Here is an 18,726-nt window from a genome sequence, read left to right on the forward strand (position 1 = left end):
AGTTTCCCTTACTTCCTATGGGGAAACTCTCTTTGATATACGAGCAATTTGGTTTACGAGCATGCTTCTGGAATGAATTATGCTCGTAAACCAAGGTTCCACTGTATTGGAGTTACAGAAGAAGGAAGTGCAACCCGAGATTCATGAAATCTCCAGACAAAAAGCTAGGAAAAATGATTTCATTTTCAATTTCGTGATCAAAATGTGTCCGTTTTGAGAATTTCTATCTGCTGTCTATATTTTGCACTATGGCCCTGCTTTTACTAAACCACGCTAGCAGTTTTTAGTGCAGGGAGCCTATGAGCGTCAGGAGCTGCGAGGGGCATTCAGCGCCATCGTGGTTTAGTAAAAAGGGAGGGGTCTATTTGTCTAGTTGTTACTGAGGTGACATTGCATAAAGTCATCTGCCTTGACCTCTTTGAAATGATAATTCACATTTTCTCTGCGTACAGTGGGCTTTGTGGCTTTTAAATTTTTTTGTTGGTAGATCATTTTGGCTTGGTCATTTTAAAAGTAGCTGGCAAGCCCAAAAAGTGTGGGCACCCCTGAGTTATATGTTCTGACTATACAGAAGGCAAAGTTGAAAGTCCCAAGAATGCCATTCCATTGTTTCTTAGAAAGCAAAAGGATGCCATTGTTTTTAAGAAGTTCTTGAAGAGACATCTCGAGCCATTTTATTGGGTAAATTGTATATGTTGATGAAACTTATACACGTGTGTCTTATGGCTGTTTGCGAAGCTTATTGGGAATGTGGTATTGTAACCCACCTTTTTAAAGGGGGGGGATATAACCGAACCAGTTTTTAAGCCCATTACATTAACGGGTGTCTGTCTTTCTGTCTCTCTCTTTCCTCGGCTGTCCACCAACCATCCCTTGCCTGCTCCCTCTGTCAAGCAGTGGCCCTTCTCCCTTCCTTTTACCTCCCCACTGTCCAGTAGACAGTCGTCCCAATATTCACAGCAAGTTATGCCCTGACTAGAGCGTGCAGAATGCTTAACTTCCCTGGCTGTGTATTTTTAAAATGAATGTGGATAACAGACCATTTAAATTGCTTTCAGACATATGCAACACTCAAAAAGACCCATCTCTTCAATTGAACAGTGTTAACCACAACCTCCTCCTGCTCCCTTCGTTCCTCCCACTCTCCTGTTCCCTGCTCCCCTTCCTTTAACTCCTTGCTCCACTCCCCTGTTTCTACCCTCCCCTTCCCCTTCTCTCTCCGCCTTCTCACCTGTCTCTTCTTTGAATGCCTATAATTTTTATTGTCCTGTAACTTTATTCTGAATGTCAATTGTAAGCCGTTCTGAGCTCTCAGAAGAACGGAATAGAAAGCTAAACAAATTAATAAATAAATAAGAGGCCACGGGGGTCCCCAGAACAGCGTAGGGAATCGTGTTGCAGAGATTAGACTCTTCATAAGCCCTCGCTCTCGGCTTCCTTTTGCTGTGGCTGATCAGAGAGAGCAACAGAACTGCTGAAGACTTCAAACCGACACCATGAATAGCTCAGAGCTTTTTTCAGGAGAACTGGGTTATACGGACTGGGTTCTACTCCGGAAGAAGGCTCGGTCTAGCTCGGTCACTGTAAATCGGGGATCTCAAAGTCCCTCCTTGAGGGCCGCAATCCAGTCAGGTTTTCAGGATTTCCCCAATGAATATGCATTGAAAGCAGTGCATGCACATAGATCTCATGCATATTCATTGGGGAAATCCTGAAAACCCGACTGGATTGCGGCCCTCAAGGAGGGACTTTGAGACCCCTGCTGTAAATTAATTGCTCCATTTCGTTCTGCTTCAGTAAACATGAATTACATTTTTTTTTTAATTAAAAAGAAAAGCAAAAAAGGGAAGGAAGCCAGCTCCTGCTTATTTGCACTGTAGAATCCCCTGCCCCAAGAGCTGATAATTACTGATGGGTTAATACTGAGACAGTGCTGGTCGGTATTTCATTAAAAGCTGACAACCGCTGACTTTGGACTAGACTCACTAACCCGTTTTTCCTGGGCGATCCGTGGCCAATCCTAGCAGGCCTGACAAATTCAAATGAAGGCGATCGGAGGAACGCCCTCATCTGACCGACACGGATCGCTAGTGTGTGATCCCGCACATGCGTCAAGACCCCTCTGAGCCATGACTTTTTTATTTTAACTTTTTCTTACTTTTTTGTAGCCCAGCTTTAAATCCGCAGGTTAAAACCATGGGCTTGCAGTGTGGGGTAAGATGGCGATTCAGGGCAGAGCAGGCAGGAGAGATCCAGGAAAGAGTATTGGGGGGGGGGGGGGGCAGAGAGCAGGGCTTCAGTGGAACTGGAGAGTCGGAAAGACATTTTTGACTGGTCCCCAGCAGTCGCTTCTTGGGTTGATCGGCTGGCCCAGTCGGTTTTAAAAATCCCGTTGGTGAATCGCATCCCTGTTTACTTTGCATGCACGGATTGGAAGTGGATCTCAGGAGAGATTAGTGAATCGGGCCGGTCGCAAACCGATTGGTCATCAGTGGGGCTCAGAAATTATGCAAGTTCAGCCAACTGGGCAAAGCTAGGACTGCTTTTTGTGTGATCCAACTAGAGGTCTGCACGGGAACGGGGATCGCGGAAATCCCCCCTAACCCACGAGACTCCCACGAGGACCCTCCTCTGGCCCATGGGACTCCCACAGGGATGGAAGGCTTTGGAAGCAGGGTTTGTCCATATAATATAATGGACACGGCAGCCTTAGTAAAAGAGAGGGTTTATAAGTTAATTACCTGAACAGAAAACAAAAAAAGGGTTCCACCAAAGAGATTCCACAAGGAAAACAGCAAAAGAAACTGTGGAACTGATGATCCTGTCAGAAGTAATTGCTGCTTTTTATGGGGACGGGTGGGGATGGAGGTAATTCCTTGCGGGGATGGGTGGGGATGGAGAGGATCCTGGCGGTGACGGAGAGGATTCTGGTGGGGACGGGTGGGGACGGAGAGGATCCTGACAGGGACGGGCGCGGACAGAGAGGATCCTGGCGGGGACGGAGAGGATCCTGGTGGGGACAGAGAGGATCCTGACAGGGATGGGCGCGGACAGAGAGGATCCTGGTGGGGACGGGTGGGACGGAGAGGATCCTGGCGGGGACGGAGAGGATTCTGGTGGGGACGGGTGGGGACGGAGAGGATCCTGACAGGGACGGGCGCGGACAGAGAGGATCCTGGTGGGGACGGAGAGGATTCTGGTGGGGACAGAGAGGATCCTGACAGGGATGGGCGCGGACAGAGAGGATCCTGGTGGGGACGGGTGGGACGGAGAGGATCCTGGCGGGGACGGAGAGGATCCTGGTGGGGACAGAGAGGATCCTGACAGGGATGGGCGCGGACAGAGAGGATCCTGGTGGGGACGGGTGGGACGGAGAGGATCCTGGCGGGGACGGAGAGGATCCTGGTGGGGACAGAGAGGATCCTGACAGGGATGGGCGCGGACAGAGAGGATCCTGGTGGGGACGGGTGGGACGGAGAGGATCCTGGCGGGGACGGAGAGGATCCTGGTGGGGACAGAGAGGATCCTGGTGGGGATGGAGAGGATCTTGACGGGGACGGGTGGGGACGGAGAGGATCCTGACGGGGACGGAGAGGATCCTGACGGGGACGGAGAGGATCCTGACGGGGACAGAGAGGATCCTGGTGGGGACAGAGAGGATCCTGGTGGGGATGGAGAGGATCTTGACGGGGACGGGTGGGGACGGAGAGGATCCTGACGGGGACCGGCGTGGACGGAGAGGATCCTGGCGGGGGTGGGTGGGATTTCTGTCCCCACGCAACTCTCTAGATCCAACTTGCCTGGTTGCCCATACGACTCCTGCCTGACTGTGGCAGTGGTCACGGCTCCTGGTTTTAGCAGGCAGAAGCCTGTCCTGTCCTCTTAAATACATTCGAGGCTATATTTGCTAAAGCTTTGCTGGAAAGGGATTAAATGGGCCTGAGCTAAGCTTTAGTAAACACGACCTAAGTGATTAGACTAAAAGCTGCGAAAGTGACAGGTCATTTTTCGCTTTGTTCTCTCTTGACTCCTGGTTCTTTGTATCCCTCCTTCTTCTTTCTGTGTCTCTCTGCTTCCCCCTCCCTCCTCCTCCTCTCTCCCTCCCTCCCTCCCTCCCTCCCCTTTGCCACAATGTAGCCGGACTGCATTTCCCAGTACCCAGAGCATGAATTGAGCCCCGGAGCCCCCTTCCCCCCTCCCCGGCAAGGACGGCGAGGACGAGGCCCCCCCCGAGATGTTCGCCGTTTCCCTGAAGTGCCGCTTAGGGGTGCTGAGCCGACGGATGCAAGGTAACCGTCAGGGCTGGGGGGTCGACTCCTGCCGCATTCTCTGAGGATTGCGCGCACTGCAGCGAGCGTTAGCTCCGGGGCGAGGGAGAGAGCGGCAGCGTTTCTCGCTCTCCATCTCGGGGGTTCCCGGTGGCTCCAGCTCCTGGATTTGCTACCGCGCCTGGTTTCCCATTTTCAGAGCTGCGTCTGGGGGGGCTTGACCGGCTCTTCTGCAAATAAGGCTTCCAGGGGGGTTTGCAAGTTGAAAGTAGCATTTGCATAGGATGGGACAAGTCCAAAAGTTTTTGCCCATGCAAAGACCCCATTGCAGAGGCTTCTATAAAATACAGACCAGGTGGGTGGTCTCTCTGGGTGCTTTGCATGAGCGGATAAGAATCGGGCTCCGGTCAAACGAATCGGGCCTCACCTGCGCTACTTACAGACAGGAACCGATTTTGTAAATGAAAAACTTCTATTCCTCGGCACATCACAACCGCTTTTGTCTCTGTGTATTGTTCCTATAGTTACCATAATATCCCAAATCCTGAACCCCTTAATCACCCCTCCCCCCCCAATCATCAAGTGTCAACATCATCCTCCAATCTCCCTGCCCCAATCCCAGCCCTGGCTCTTACTGGGACCAGTAGGCACTCCTGATCATGGCTGTGCTGGGTTCAAATGGCATCTGAAGTCCTACATAAGAATAGCCTTACTGGGTCAGACCAGTGCTCCATCTAGCCCAGTATCCCCTCTTCATGGGGGCCAATCCAAGTCACTAGTACCTGGCAGTATCAACATGATTTGCCCTATCTCTTTCTCAATAACAGACTACGGACTTTTCCTCCAGGAACTTGTCCAAACCCTTCTTAAAACCAGCTACGCTATCCGCTCTTACCACATCCTCTGGCAACGCGTTCCAGAGCTTAATTATTCTCCGAGTGAAAAAATATTTCCTCCTATTGGTTTTAAAAGTATTTCCCTGTAACTTTGAGTGTCCCCTAGTCATTGACGGAATGAAAAATCGATCCACTTGTACCTGTTCTACTCCACTCAGGATTTTGTAGACTTCAATCCTATCTCCCCTCAGCTGTCTCACCATGGAGCAATAAAGAGGCATTATTCATAGTCTTGTTAACCATCCCTTTTCTAATAATTCCTAGAATCTTGTTTGTGTTTTTGGCCGCCACCCCACATTGGGTAGAAGGTTTCATTGTATTGTCTAGAATGACACCCAGATGTTTTTCTTGGGCGCTAACCCCCAACGTAGACCCTAGTATCCGGTAACTGTGATTTGGGTTATTCTTCCCAATGTGCATCACTTTGCATTTGTCCACATTCAATTTTATCTGTCATTTGGACACCCAGACTTCCAATTTCCTAAAGTCTGCCTGCAATTTTTCACAGTCTGCATGTAGTTTAACAACTATGAGCCGTTTATCTGCAAATTTGATCACCTCACTCGTCGTTCCAATTTCCAGATCGTTTCTAAATAAGTTAAATAGCACCGGTCCCAGTACAGATCCCTGTGGCACTCCACTGTTTACTCCCTTCCGTTGAGAAAAATAGCCTTTTAACCTTACTCTCTGTTTTCTGTCTGATAACCAATTCCTAATCCATAACTAAACGTCGCCTCCCATCCCATGACTCTTTATTTATTATATGTATGGTTTTTATTATTATAACTCAATAAAAATTATTGAACATATTTTCCTCCTGAGCGTCTCATGAGGACCTTTGTCAAAAGCTTTCTGAAATTCTAGATACATTACATCGACCGGCTCACCTTTATCCACATGTTTATGAAATGCAGCAAATTGGTGAGGCAAGAGTTTCTCAGCTGAACCCATGCCAAGTCTCTCATTTAAATCACGTTTGTCTGTGTTCCACAGTTTAATATATACTTAGCTATACACCCAAAAGAATCTAGCTTTAGTGAAGACGACTGTGAATCCAAGGCGTGTTGAGACTTTTTGTTGTGCAGGAGTTAAGTTATGGAACTCCTTGGTGGGTCAGATACGAAACTGCCGTGAAAAGGGCATGTTTAGAAAACTACTTAAGACGCAGTTAGTTTAGATGCCTTTTTCTAGCCAATAATTTTCCTTTCTGGTAGAGTTAATGAATTATTCATGAGCTTTACTATGCAAGCTATGGCATTATTTTGTAGACATGTTTTCTGAAAATTGTTTATATGTTTATTTGATCATGTTTTTGCTTTAAAATTATGTTTGTAAATTATGTAAACCGTTTAGTTTTGCCCGGCAGAGAAGTCAGGCTTACTGGTCTGTGATTTCCCAGATCTCCCCTGAAACCCAAATTGAAAATCGGCGTAACGTTGGCCACCCTCCAATCCTCTCGTCCTACCAGATGATTTTAGTCATAGGTTACAGCAGATCAGCAATTTCATATTTGAGCTCTTTCAGGGATGCCATCCAGTCTAGGTCATTTATCATACTTTAACTTGTCAGTTTGGCTTAGTACCTCTTCCTGGTTCACCAGCATTTCTTTCAGTTCCTCCACATCATCACCCTTCAAAAGCATTTGTGGTTCAGGTAGCTCGCTTACATCTTCTTCCGTAAAGACCAAAGGAAAGAATTAATTCAGTCTCTCCGCTATGGCCTTATCCTCCCTGAGCGCCCCTTTTGCTCTTTGATCACCCAACGGTCCCTCGGATTCCCTCACAGGTTTTCTGCTTCTGATGTACCTACAGAAATTGTTACTATGTGTTTTTGCCTCTTTAGCACGTTTCGGTAACTTGCCCTAGCAATGATCGTACATTTTGCCCTCGATGGCAACATAACCCCTAGTGATAATAGTGCGAGACAGCTGCTAGAGGCCAAGACACCATTTTGAATCTGGCAAAACAAAGAGCTGGGGAGGTGAGGGGAGGGGTTAGTGCTGACATTTAGGGGGATCAGAGGGGGTTGGGTAATGATCAGAAGGTTCAGACTGTGATTGGAGGTTGCTGGGGTGGTTTGCCTGCACCATAATATGTACCTGAAAAAAATCTCATGTTAAACTATATGAAATGACCCAGAAATATTGTTTGTATTTCTCACATCATTTCAAACAAATACAGATCCTTAATGACTGGGCATCCAGCTGGACATTAGAGTTCCTCTTTCCAAAAGTTAGCACAAGAGTTTAGCTTTTCTTGGTCTTAGTAAGAACAGAGATTGGGAGATTGTCCCGATTGTTATTTGAAAGAAGGGAGCCTGTACTTCCAACACTTTTTCCTCTTGGAAAATACCTACATGTCCCCGTCCTGCAATCGAACCCTTTGGGTAATTTTTAGTTAACATCCAAAGGCTCTCTGGAATGAAGGAGTAAACACTTATCTTCTAGGTGTTGAGAGCAGGGAACGTGACTCACATCAAGACCCTATGCTCAGTGAACAGTTGATATGGAAGTGGCTCCCTTGTTCAGCTCTTTCCCAGGACTCCTTGAGCCCAAAGAACATCTAAAGCGATGTTCTTCTAAACAACCTCTCTCAGCTGTTCCTCCCTAAGTCTAGAGGGGTAATGGGACTTCTGCTCCAATGGGTTGGAGTCACTGAGCTTCCTTGCTCTTGCAGGTAATTCTTCCCCTCCAAATCTGAGAGCTGACCCTACAGAGGCAGGTTTTCAGAACTAAGAATCACCTCCCAAATCTTAGGGCTTCTTTTCTCCAGGCCTCCTTGCCTTGGAAGAAAGAATGCTTCTCCCACAAGTTGGTACTTCAGTTCTTGGTCCTCCCAGGCCTGGAACTTGGGACTCCATGAGTTCAATGCCAGTTTAGGATGGCAGAAAAGAGGCAAAAGACATATTTTCTGTACCAATCTGGGACATCCATATTCTTGCCTGACATCACTAAATTCCCATGTCTCCTTCCACAGCTATGGGAGCCCAGTGGGACCACTGTGGCACAACAGATTGAGCTCATGACTGAGGCACACAGTATATCTGGCACTGAGGGCATTTTAATGACCCCACCACACAGATTGAGGGATGGGACATCCTTTTTTTGGAACAAAAACATCCCCCTTCTCCAGGCAAACAGCAGAAATTCTGCTGTAAGAAATATATTACAGCAGTTTGAAGCTGTTCCCAAAGTATCTCCTAGCCAGTCGGGTTTTCAAGATATCTAGAATGAATATGCTTTAAAGAGATCAATGGCAGCAGTGTATGCAAATTTCTCTCATCCGTATTCTTTCTGGGTATCCTGAAAACCTGACTGCTATGAGGTACTCTAGCTAGAAGGGACTTCCCAAACCTGCCCTGAAGATACTATTTCCAGGCTACCCACCATGAATATGCATGAGACAATTTGCATATATGGAGTATTCATTTCATGCAGATTAATTTCATTTATATTTTTTATGAGTATCCTGAAATCCCAACTGGCTGTGGGGTGCTCAGTAGAAGTTTGGGAAGCCCCGAGTAGAGAATGACACGGGAACAAATTTTTCCCCATGTCATTCTCTAGCCCTGAGTTACACTCATCGTCATCACCACACATGACATTAGATGGCCTTTCTTAGTTTTCTCTCGGCTCCATCCTTTGAACTTCCCACTTTCTAAGTGCAGCGTTTATGCTGGAGTTTGAGAAGACCTAGAGCGGTTGCCCCTCATCCACTTATATGTAACATTCATTATAATAATAATAATTTTATTTTTCTATACCGCCATGGTCAGACGACTTCTAGGCGATTCACATCGAAAGAAGGCTGGACATTCAGCGAATTACAAATGCGTGAGGGGAATGTTACAGAAGAGAAGGGTTGAAGGGGAGGGAATGTAAGAGGGGTTGTAAGGGGAGTGGAAGTGAGAGGGGTTGGAATTGCCTGAGAGATTTCTTCAGGTCTGTAGGGGGAAAATGCATAGAGCGAAGGTCGGTCTGTTTAGGTTATGGTAAGGACCACCAAGAGACAGACTCTCCAAAGCTTTTCTCCCATTCAGGCGCTCGTAAATTGGAAGAACTTTCGCAAACCTAAAACTCAAATGTCCCAGTAAAGAAAAACATAAAGGAACACAAAAAGAGGTGAATGATTTAAATGGCTAGATTGGACTGGAGATCCCAGGTTGGAGTGAATATTCTGAGCCTGTTCTGCTATTGTAAGCTGAAATGGCGTCTGCGTTGTTGATAGCCCATTAATAAGTCATGCACATGCGGAAGCTTTGTTCATGATTACCATTAAACACCATTTCCCAGACTGATGAGGCTGCGATGTCCGTCCTGGGTAAACAGCCTCCAGCTGCCGGGGCACCGAGCTACAACCATAATTCAGTTTGCAGCACTACAAGGCTCAAAGGCTTCAAGCCCTCTGGTTGAGGAGCCAATGGGAAACCATCAAAGGCAAAAGCTGATTTAGATAAAAAGAAAATTTGGTTCTTGTTTAACATAAATATGAACTTGATAGAGAGAAGGGTAATATAGGATCCTAAAAACATAAGAATAGCCTTACTGGGTCAGACCAGTGGCCCACTAGCCCATCTTCATGGTTGTCAATCCAAGTCACAAGTACCTGGCAAAAACCCAAGGAGTAGCAACACTCCATGCTACCGATCCAGGCCATCTCCTTCTCAATAACAGACTATGGACTTTTCCTCCAGGAACTTGTCCAAACCTTTCTTAAAACCAGCTACGGTATCCGCTCTTACCACAACCTCTGGCAATGCGTTCCAGAGCTTAACTATTCTCTGAGCGAAAAAATATTTCCTCCTATTGGTTTTAAAATCGTCTTCCTGTAACTTCGAGTGTCCCCTAATCTTTGTAATTTTTGACGGAGTGAAAAATCAATCCAGTTGTACCCGATATACTCCACTCAGGTTTTTGTAGACTCCCCTCAGCCGTTTCTTTTCCGAGCTGAAGAGCCCTAACCGTTTTAGTCTTTCCTCATTTGAGAGGAGTTGCATCCCCTTTATCATCTTGGTTGCTCTTCTTTGAACCTTTTCTAGTGCCGCTATATCTTTCTTGAGATAAGGAGACTAGAACTGAACGCAATACTCCAGATGAGGTCGCACCATCTGGGGCATTATAACATCCCTTTTTCTGGAGCCATATGGGCTCTGAAAGAAAAGCAACTCTTTATTTGGAAACCAATACTATGCTAGATCCACCATCTGAAAAATCTCACCCTTTGGCCTTCAGTTTCTCTCCTTGGAATGGTTCACTTTTGGCATCTCTGGTTCCAAATGGGAGATTTGAGGCAGTCCTGGATTTTTGACAACCCCATCCAGGTGCACTGATATCACTGGGTAAAATTGTAGACTAAGAACAACATTAGCAGAACTGAACAAAACATTTCTACTCTGGAACTGGGTAGCTGAGCAGGTCAGAGAAGAAAAACCAAATCTTAACGTTCTTTACATTGAAAATGAAACTTCTGAGCTGTGACTTTGGGGTAAATAAAACATCTGCTAATGTTCAGGATTCCCAAATTATCACACGATAGCAGGGTTTGATTAAAGGCCAGTGAATTGGTGCGATGTGGCCTTTTCACACCCACCGGCTCCCTCTGGCTGTTGGCAGCTGAGGTGTCGCCCACCAGAAGCTATGCGTGTCTGCTGTTTCCAGCCCCACTCCAAAACCATCCCAAGAAAAGGCTAATTACAGTCTTTTCCCAGCTCAGAACAGTAATTATTCATGCTAATTGCTTATTTGGAGGGGGCAGAGTTCCCTTTTCTCCTGGCAGATCAGCACAGGTGTAACTTCTTAAAAGTAGCTGAGCAAGCTTGGGGTAGGATCCCCCAGAAGGAGCCAGCAGCAGAAACGTCTAAGGAGATACAGATGCATTTCCTCCAGGCCATCCTTCGGTGGAAGACTCTGTGAGGTAATTTGTCATCACATGGCCAATATATTTATTTCTCTTTGTTGTGGTTTGTATTCTTTCGTGGGCAGCTATGTGGATGGCTCCGTGGCTGAGATTTGTGAAGCCATGTTCCTGTCAGGATGCTTTTTTTTTTTTTTCCTGGTGCAATACTCCCAAGTGAATACTTCTTTTTAATGGAAGTTCCCACAACAGACAGGAGCAGGTAAGCTTGCTGCGAGTCTTGGCGAGGTGTTTTATCTTAAGGAAGGTTTGTAATCCTAAATAAACCAACTGAGATCTTGTGACCTTTTCCCGCAAAATGCCTTAAAGGACAAATTTTTAGGGCAAAATGCATCCCCTAAATATTGCTTGGCTTCAGTTTGGTTTGCTGGGAGAAAGAACCGTGTATAAGTTACCCACCATCGTTGTCTGTTTCCTATGTTCTCGCTCCAAAATCCCAATCTAGCTTTCTTTCCAGGTGAGTTCTTGAACTGTTTTCAGCAGACATGGACCGAGCTCAAGGAGGCTTGGGGAGCTGGGAGTGCCATAAGAGTTCAAACTACTGTCCCACAACTGGAAAGTGGGAGCTGACCATCTCTGTCTCGATTCAGTGTGGCCCTTGAAGGAATGAAGACTACTCTGTCCAAAACCCAGGAAATATGCCTCCTTTCTTTGTGTTGTGTGAAAGAGAACTGCTTGATGGGGCAGAGGTTACCTCCTACACTGAGTGAGCTGTGGATGCCAAGAAACTGTAGAGCATTCGTGATTCTTCATAGAATCTGTAGGGGGGAATGTCATTGTTGCATCTCCAAAGTAGGATGTAGACAGGAGCTACAATCCTGTACACATGGGGTGTTTAATTCCACGTATGTTGCTGTATACTCGGGATAAAGCATAGGATGTGTTAGTTTAGGGAGGTATGGTAGAGATTCCTGTTGCAGCATTGGATTTTACAATAGGCAACATTAGGCAATTGCCTAGAGGGCAGCCACTAGCAGTAGTAGTCTTTGTCTGGCCTAGTTGAGACCCTCTAACGGGATCTTAGAAGAGCCCCCACTTCCCCACCTTTGGCCTCGGTGATTCTGGAGGGGGATGTCCCTTGCTACAGGGGTAAAGAACAGCTGGCTTCTTCAGTGCCAAGGGGGGTAGCTGAAAAGTAAAATCCAGCACTGGGTGATGGCAAGGAAACTGCTCTAAGAATTAGCAGCTTTTTTTTTTTTTTTTTTTGCTAAAGGTCCCAAAATTCTTGTTGCTTGAGAACAGCAGGGTCCATAGAAGTACAGATAGTTGGGCTCCTGGCTTCTCTAGCAGTGGCGAAATCAACTGGCAGCTCTGTGCCCTCTTTGTTCCCTCACTCTAGTCCTCTGGAGCCAGCAGGGATTACACAGGTCTCTGGGGACACTGGTTTAGTTCAATCCTTTTAATTATGTTTTTTCTAATCTTCTTTTTCTGGGATTCTCAATGCTAGGCTGTCTAGATAAGAAGCACACCATGAATATGCATGAGAGGTCTGGCGTTCAAGGTTTTAAAATATATTGTTAATTTTAACAGAGAGTGAAAATTCTTTTGTCGCCTGTGACAGGCCTGACCTGATGTCTTTTCACCTGGTCTTCATGCGTCTGCCTACTTCTTATTGGTATCTCAAGAATAATGGCAGAGTGCAGTGTTTTTCAACCTTTTTACACCTATGGACCAGCAGAAATAAAATAATTATTCTGTGGACCGGCATCGGTCCGTGGACTGGCAGTTGAAGAACACTGGGCTAAGTTGTGGGCCAGACCCCACCCATCTCTACCCAATCTCCACCCCAGACCCCGCCCCCATAATAGTACTAATTGCACCTTGCACGTCCCGTGCCTCATCTGGAAGCCTTCCCTCTGACGTTGCAACCTTCTATTGGGAGTTTCAGCGAAATAATGCTATTCAAACTGACATGGACCATGTATATGGTAACACACTGGAGTGCTGTGGATATCCTGAAAACAACAATGGGTTGATTTCGCCAACTGAATAAATCTTTGCAATATCATGTATGGTGACTTCAATCTGGATAGTTGCTGGTGCTGAATATCTGAATCCAGCAGTGGCTGGTGGCATGGTCAGATAGTGGTATCAGCCAGCTTTTGACTGTCCTTGGTTATCTAAATAACGATGTCGAATGTTGCCATTATCCAAGTAATATCTTTCCAATCTATGGCCCTCAATATTGGGCACCAAATTCATGGTCACATAGCAGCCATCGGGAAGACACTGGAAAAATAACTATTGCTCGTGTCTAGCTCCTCTGAAACACAACTGCTAAGAGAGGAGAAGTCGAATCCGAGCTCGATACCTCTTGTTTGATAATAAATGCCCTGGGATCAGTAGCATAGAATTGCCACTATTTAGGTTTTTGCCAGGTACTGTGACCTTGATCAGCTGCTTATAGAAATGGGATATTGGACTAGATGGACCTGGGGCTGGAGGAGATGCCGTACAGCGTAAGATTAGAGAAGCTGGGCCTCTTCTTCCTCGAAAAGAGGAGATTGAGAGGGGACATGATTTGAAACATTCAAGATACTGAAGGGAATAGACTTAGTAGATTAAGACAGGTTGTTCACCCTCTCTAAGGAAGGGAGAACGAGAGGGCACTCTCTAAAGTTGAAAGGGGATAGATTCTGTACGAACGTAAGGAAGTTCTTCTTCACCCAGAGAGTGGTAGAAAACTGGAATGCTCTTCCGGAGTCTATCGTAGGGGAAAACACCCTCCAAGGATTCAAGACAAAGTTGGACTAGTTCCTGCTAAACTGGAACGTACACAGGTGAGGCTGGGCTCATTTAGAGCACTGGTCTTTGACCTGGGGGCCGCCGCGTGAGTGGACTGCTGGGCACGATGGACCACTGGTCTGACCTAGCAGCAGCAATTTTTATGTTCTTATATTCTTATGACCATTGGTTGGTTTTTACAATCATCTTGGCTGAATTTTGTGGGTCTCCAAAGTCTGGTCACCTTTGTTTTTCCTGTTTTTGTACAGTTTTTTTAAATACGATGATCTGTCTCCTTTAATCCAAGAACAAGCTCAAATCTTTCTTTGCTGAGAATTTTGAGCTTATAGTTCGAAGTGACAGTTGAACGAGCCTCTATAATTAATTAGCTTTTTTTCCTATTATGACAGCTGTTATTAAACTGTCTTCATGCAACTCTATTAATCCTTGATTTTTCTACAGCTGTCGATGTTTAATTGCTATCCTTCACCAAGAGGCAGATGTAGTCACGTGTTCTGCAGTCAGCTTCCCTGTTTTTGACTCTTGTCATGGTGCATTTTCATATTTTCTACCTGTCTCCCTCCCCTCATTAGGCGATTGTCCTCAAGCCCTAGATGTGAGATGAATCTCTTTCTATCTCTCATTTCTATTACTTTCTTTGAAATGCCCGAGTGGGAAAACTCCAGCTCTTGTGCTCATCCTTTTTATTTGTCATGCGCTTTGGTGCTTCATGAAAGGCTGAAGAGAAATCAAATGAAGTTCTGGCCTTTAAGATCTTGGCTCTGACAAGAGAGGCATTTTGAATGAAGGAGACACTGCTCAACTGAGACATTCTGCCCCTATTCAAATATATACACGACTCCTTCATGGGAGCCATAGTGAAAGTGGGAATTGTACCTGGAGGACTCCTGGGAAGGCGGGAGGTGTTGTTACAGGATTCGTGGGCTGAGATTGGGCCTGGAAAAGAGCCTCCCTGAATGTCCTCCTTCAGTTAAGAGCCCTCCTTGGAGATTCAATGTGAATCTAGTCTGCTGTGCTTTTCCCATCCCGTTGCTATGAAAGCAGAATGGGAGGCCATGTTGTATGAGACTCCGATTTCCCTCCCAGCTTTGCACGTGTGGGAACTTTGTTTTCTCACAGAGTGCCATCTTCAGCTGGGAGAATATAAGGCATTTTTAATCAAAAACAGTTCTTAGGCTTATTCACCAGCTCAGCTTATTTCTTTGCATGTGCACACAAGCAGGCTTGCAGCTGAACTGGAAGTCATTGGAGCTGGGAATCATCTCACTGGTCAGTGCTTGATTATACATTACTAGTGAGTTTGTTTTTGTACCCCTTTTAGTTAATTCCATTTCTTTTACCATGACTACTATAAGATTTTAGGGTCTGATATTTTCTACAGTCATCCACTGTAGAATTTCCTTTTACAGAATTCCCATAGGAGTGCTCTCATCAAGCCGAATAGTGTGGGCCAGCGCGGTAAATCCACCAAAGTCCATAGGGATTGAATAGTGCATTTGCTATGAGGCACTTGCTACCGAGGCTTGATGGAAGACGTCCTAAGTGATAATACACTACCATAAGCATCAGTCGTTATGGCCTAGTCATAAATCCTAAATCTTGGCATTTAATATCTCCAGTAGGAGAGAGTACCTGGTGATGGAGAGCAAACAAAAATGTCTTAATTCCCTACTGGAATGCATTTTTGGGGCAGGAGATAATGGAGGAAGGGAAACTCTAATATTTTGGGGTCAATGGGAACAAAAGAACATAAGGAGTTGCCACACTGAAGGTCCATCCTGTTTCCAACAGTAGCCAACCCTTGGGAGAGCTGGCAACTCAACAGACTTTCTCAGCACTAGAAGATCCTGGAACTGAAGGAACATTGGTGTTCCCAATCCTGTCCTGGAGGACCACCAGCCAGTCAGGTTTTCAGGATAGCCCTAATGAATATGCATGGACAGATTTGCATGCCTGCCACCTCAATGATATGCAAATCTCTCTTATGCATATTCATTAGGGCTATCCCAAAAACCTGACTGGCTGGTGGGTTGGGAACCACTGGGTTAGAGGGTCAAATCTCAATGCTGGGTGTGTTTGCTGATGCCTTTCACTTTTCCTGTCTTATGGCTGTTATCCTTTTGGAGTCTGACATTCATGTTTGCAGTTAGAAATATAGAAATATGATGGCTGATAAGGACCAAATGGTCCATCCAGTCTGCAGCATCCACCATCTCCTCTTCTCCCTATCAGATCCCACATGCCTTTCCCACGCTTTCTTTAATTCAGACACGGTCTCTGTCTCTACCACCTCCAGGAGACTGTTCCACGCATCTACCACCCTTTCTGTAAAAAAGTGTTTCCTTAGATTACTCCGGAACCCATCACCTCTTAACTTCAACCTATGTCCTCTCATTGCAGAGTTTCCTTTTGGCTAAGGCTCTTAACATTTGCATCTCCTCTTCCTATAGGCTAAGGCTCTTAACATTTGCATCTCCTCTTCCTATAGGCTAAGGCTCTGTGCACCTGCATTGTGAGGTCATAGAGCTGCCCATCTGCAGTAACCATTATCTCTTCCTCTCTCTGAGAGATCCCACGTGCCTATCCCAGGCCCTTTTGAATTCAGACACAGTCTCTATCTCCTCCACTTCTTCCAGGAGACTGTTCCACGCATCTACCACCCTTTCTGTAAAAAAGTATTTCCTTAGATTACTCCTGAGCCTGTCACCTCTTAACTTCATCCTATGCCCTCTCATTCCAGAGCTTCCTTTCAAATGAAAGAGGCTCAACTGATTCGCATTTACATCACGTAGGTATTTAAACGTCTCTTTCAAATCTCTCCAAAGCATACAGACTGAGATTTTTAAATCTGTCCCCTTACGCCTTATGACGAAGACCACGCACCATTTTAGTAGCCTTCCTCTGGACCAACTCTATCCTTTTTATAACTTTTTGAAGGTGCGGCCTCCAGAATTGTACACAATATTCGAAATGTGGTCTCACCAATCTCATACAGGGGCATCAATGCCTGCTTTTTCCTACTGGCCATACCTCTCCCTATGCACCCTAGCATCCTTCTAGCTTTCGCCCTCACCTTTTCAACTCGTTTGGCCACCTTGAGATCATCAGTCAACCCCCAAGCTTGAGTTGATGCCACCAATGCATGCGAATGAGCACATGCAGAAAGAAGTACCTTAGGAGGTTTCAGTGTCTGATGAAACTGAATCAAGGCTGCACATCTGCTTCCAAAATTCACATAAATGATTATTCATTCCTTTCCCTAAAAAATGAAAAGCAATTAGCTTGTAAACCTTTCCTGAACTCCTTGAAAAATTAGTCATTTTCAATTAAAGCTTTGCAGCTGGAGGGATAATAGCCTAATTTTCAAAGGATATTATTTTTTATTCTTTTAGATGTGCCTATAGTTATTTCTAGCAAGTTTTAAATAAAATCTGAATAATTAAGGTTTCCTTCCCCCCCCTTGTCAAAACTGAAATAGAGAGTCATACTATTGGCTTATGCAAGGTTTTCAATCTTATTTTCTTTACTAGGCTTATGATGGGTTTATTTATTTTAAAAATTATACACCGCCTAAAATCCTAGGTGGTTCACAAAACATTATACATAGTAAAATAAACAGGTAAGAGCAATCAACCTTACGAAACGCAAGAGTCGGAGAACGTGTCGCTGAAGTACCATCAAATCCTGATCCAAATCTTCTAATGTACTAAACAGGCAAAATAGATGCCCTTTCAAAGAGGAGTTTTCGACATTCTTTTCACTTCATTGTCGTAATAAACCAGGTAACCACTCGAGCCTCCATCAACTATTGCGGACTTTTCTTCCCCTCAGACCCTATTCCCACCCCTCTACTTGACCCCATCTCACATACCGTTATCTCTCCCATTTTCCATATCCCCGAGAACTCTGTTCCTTAGATAAGCTGCTTTTATCTTTACCCTTCTCCTCCACTGCCAGTTCCAGACTTTGTTCCTTTCATCTATCTGCCCCTTATGCCTGGTATAAACTACCTGAGTTTGTCCATCACACCCCTTCCCTTGTTTAAAAGCAGACTGAAAACCCACCTTTTTGATTTAGCCTTTGACCCATAACTCTACTCCCCTCTGTCCACTGCTCAGCACCCTAGTCAGCAGGTTAACCATCCCCCCTAACTGTTTGTCTTGTCTGTTTAGATTGTAAGCTCTTTCGAGCTCTTCCTTTGCGACTCTGTACAGCGCTGCGTTTGTCTGGTAGCGCTATAGAAATAATTATTTCTGTGCTACAGAAATTGTAGATGCCCATGTAGCATATGTTTTCACAATTTTCTCCTGAGAATTTTCACCTTCAACAATTCTTTGAAGTACAATAGTGCAGGAGCATATAATGTTGATCAGAGGATGTACAATATTAACCGGGCAAATGGCAGCTTTTGCTGTAGAAAGAAGTCAGAACTCTGTCAACAAAGACCTAAGAACCATTTAGCCAAGTAAGGCAGAATAGGCATAAGCCTAGGGGTGTCTGTGCATTGCGGGGACAAGAATAGTGGTTGTGTCAGGAAGGAAAGATACTAGAAATGTTCTATAGGCATGAGGGGATCGCAGTCTGCTCTGACCCTAGCAAAATGTGTAGCCATCTTTGGGATAGATGTCCTGGTAACATGACGCTTGCCCTCAGATGCTACGAAAGTGAAGAGAAGGAATATTATCCAGTTATGACGAGTTCTAAAGACAGCCAGTGTGCATCATCCATCCAGAGTACAGCTGCCGTTTGATTTTCTCACTCGTAACCGATTTGGATACAGTGCGTTGTGCTACTTCACTTGCTGGGCCTCACTTATGGGATATAGATGACGTAATCCATCCCTACGTTATTGAAGACTTCCTTGTGTGTATGTGGCCTTTAATTCTAGTAGGTCTGGCAGTGTGA

The 18,726-nt window shown here is 45.4% G+C and overlaps 1 protein-coding gene across 7 annotated transcripts in view; it reads left to right on the plus strand.

Moving 5' to 3' along the window:
• GRIP2 (glutamate receptor interacting protein 2) overlaps positions 1-18,726 on the plus strand; it is a 223,587-nt gene that overhangs the window by 124,373 nt on the left and 80,488 nt on the right. The window contains exon 1 of one of the 7 annotated variants that reach the window (XM_033925932.1): positions 4,220-4,289. The exons of the other annotated variants lie outside the window; for them this stretch is intronic. Within the exon in view, the coding sequence (XP_033781823.1) occupies positions 4,235-4,289 (55 nt within the window). The 5' untranslated portion in view covers positions 4,220-4,234. Of the gene's footprint in view, positions 1-4,219; positions 4,290-18,726 lie in introns of those variants that run through there. 7 annotated transcript variants of the gene reach the window in all.

This window comes from Geotrypetes seraphini, chromosome 17 (assembly GCF_902459505.1).
Source record: "Geotrypetes seraphini chromosome 17, aGeoSer1.1, whole genome shotgun sequence".
NCBI lineage: Eukaryota > Metazoa > Chordata > Amphibia > Gymnophiona > Dermophiidae > Geotrypetes > Geotrypetes seraphini.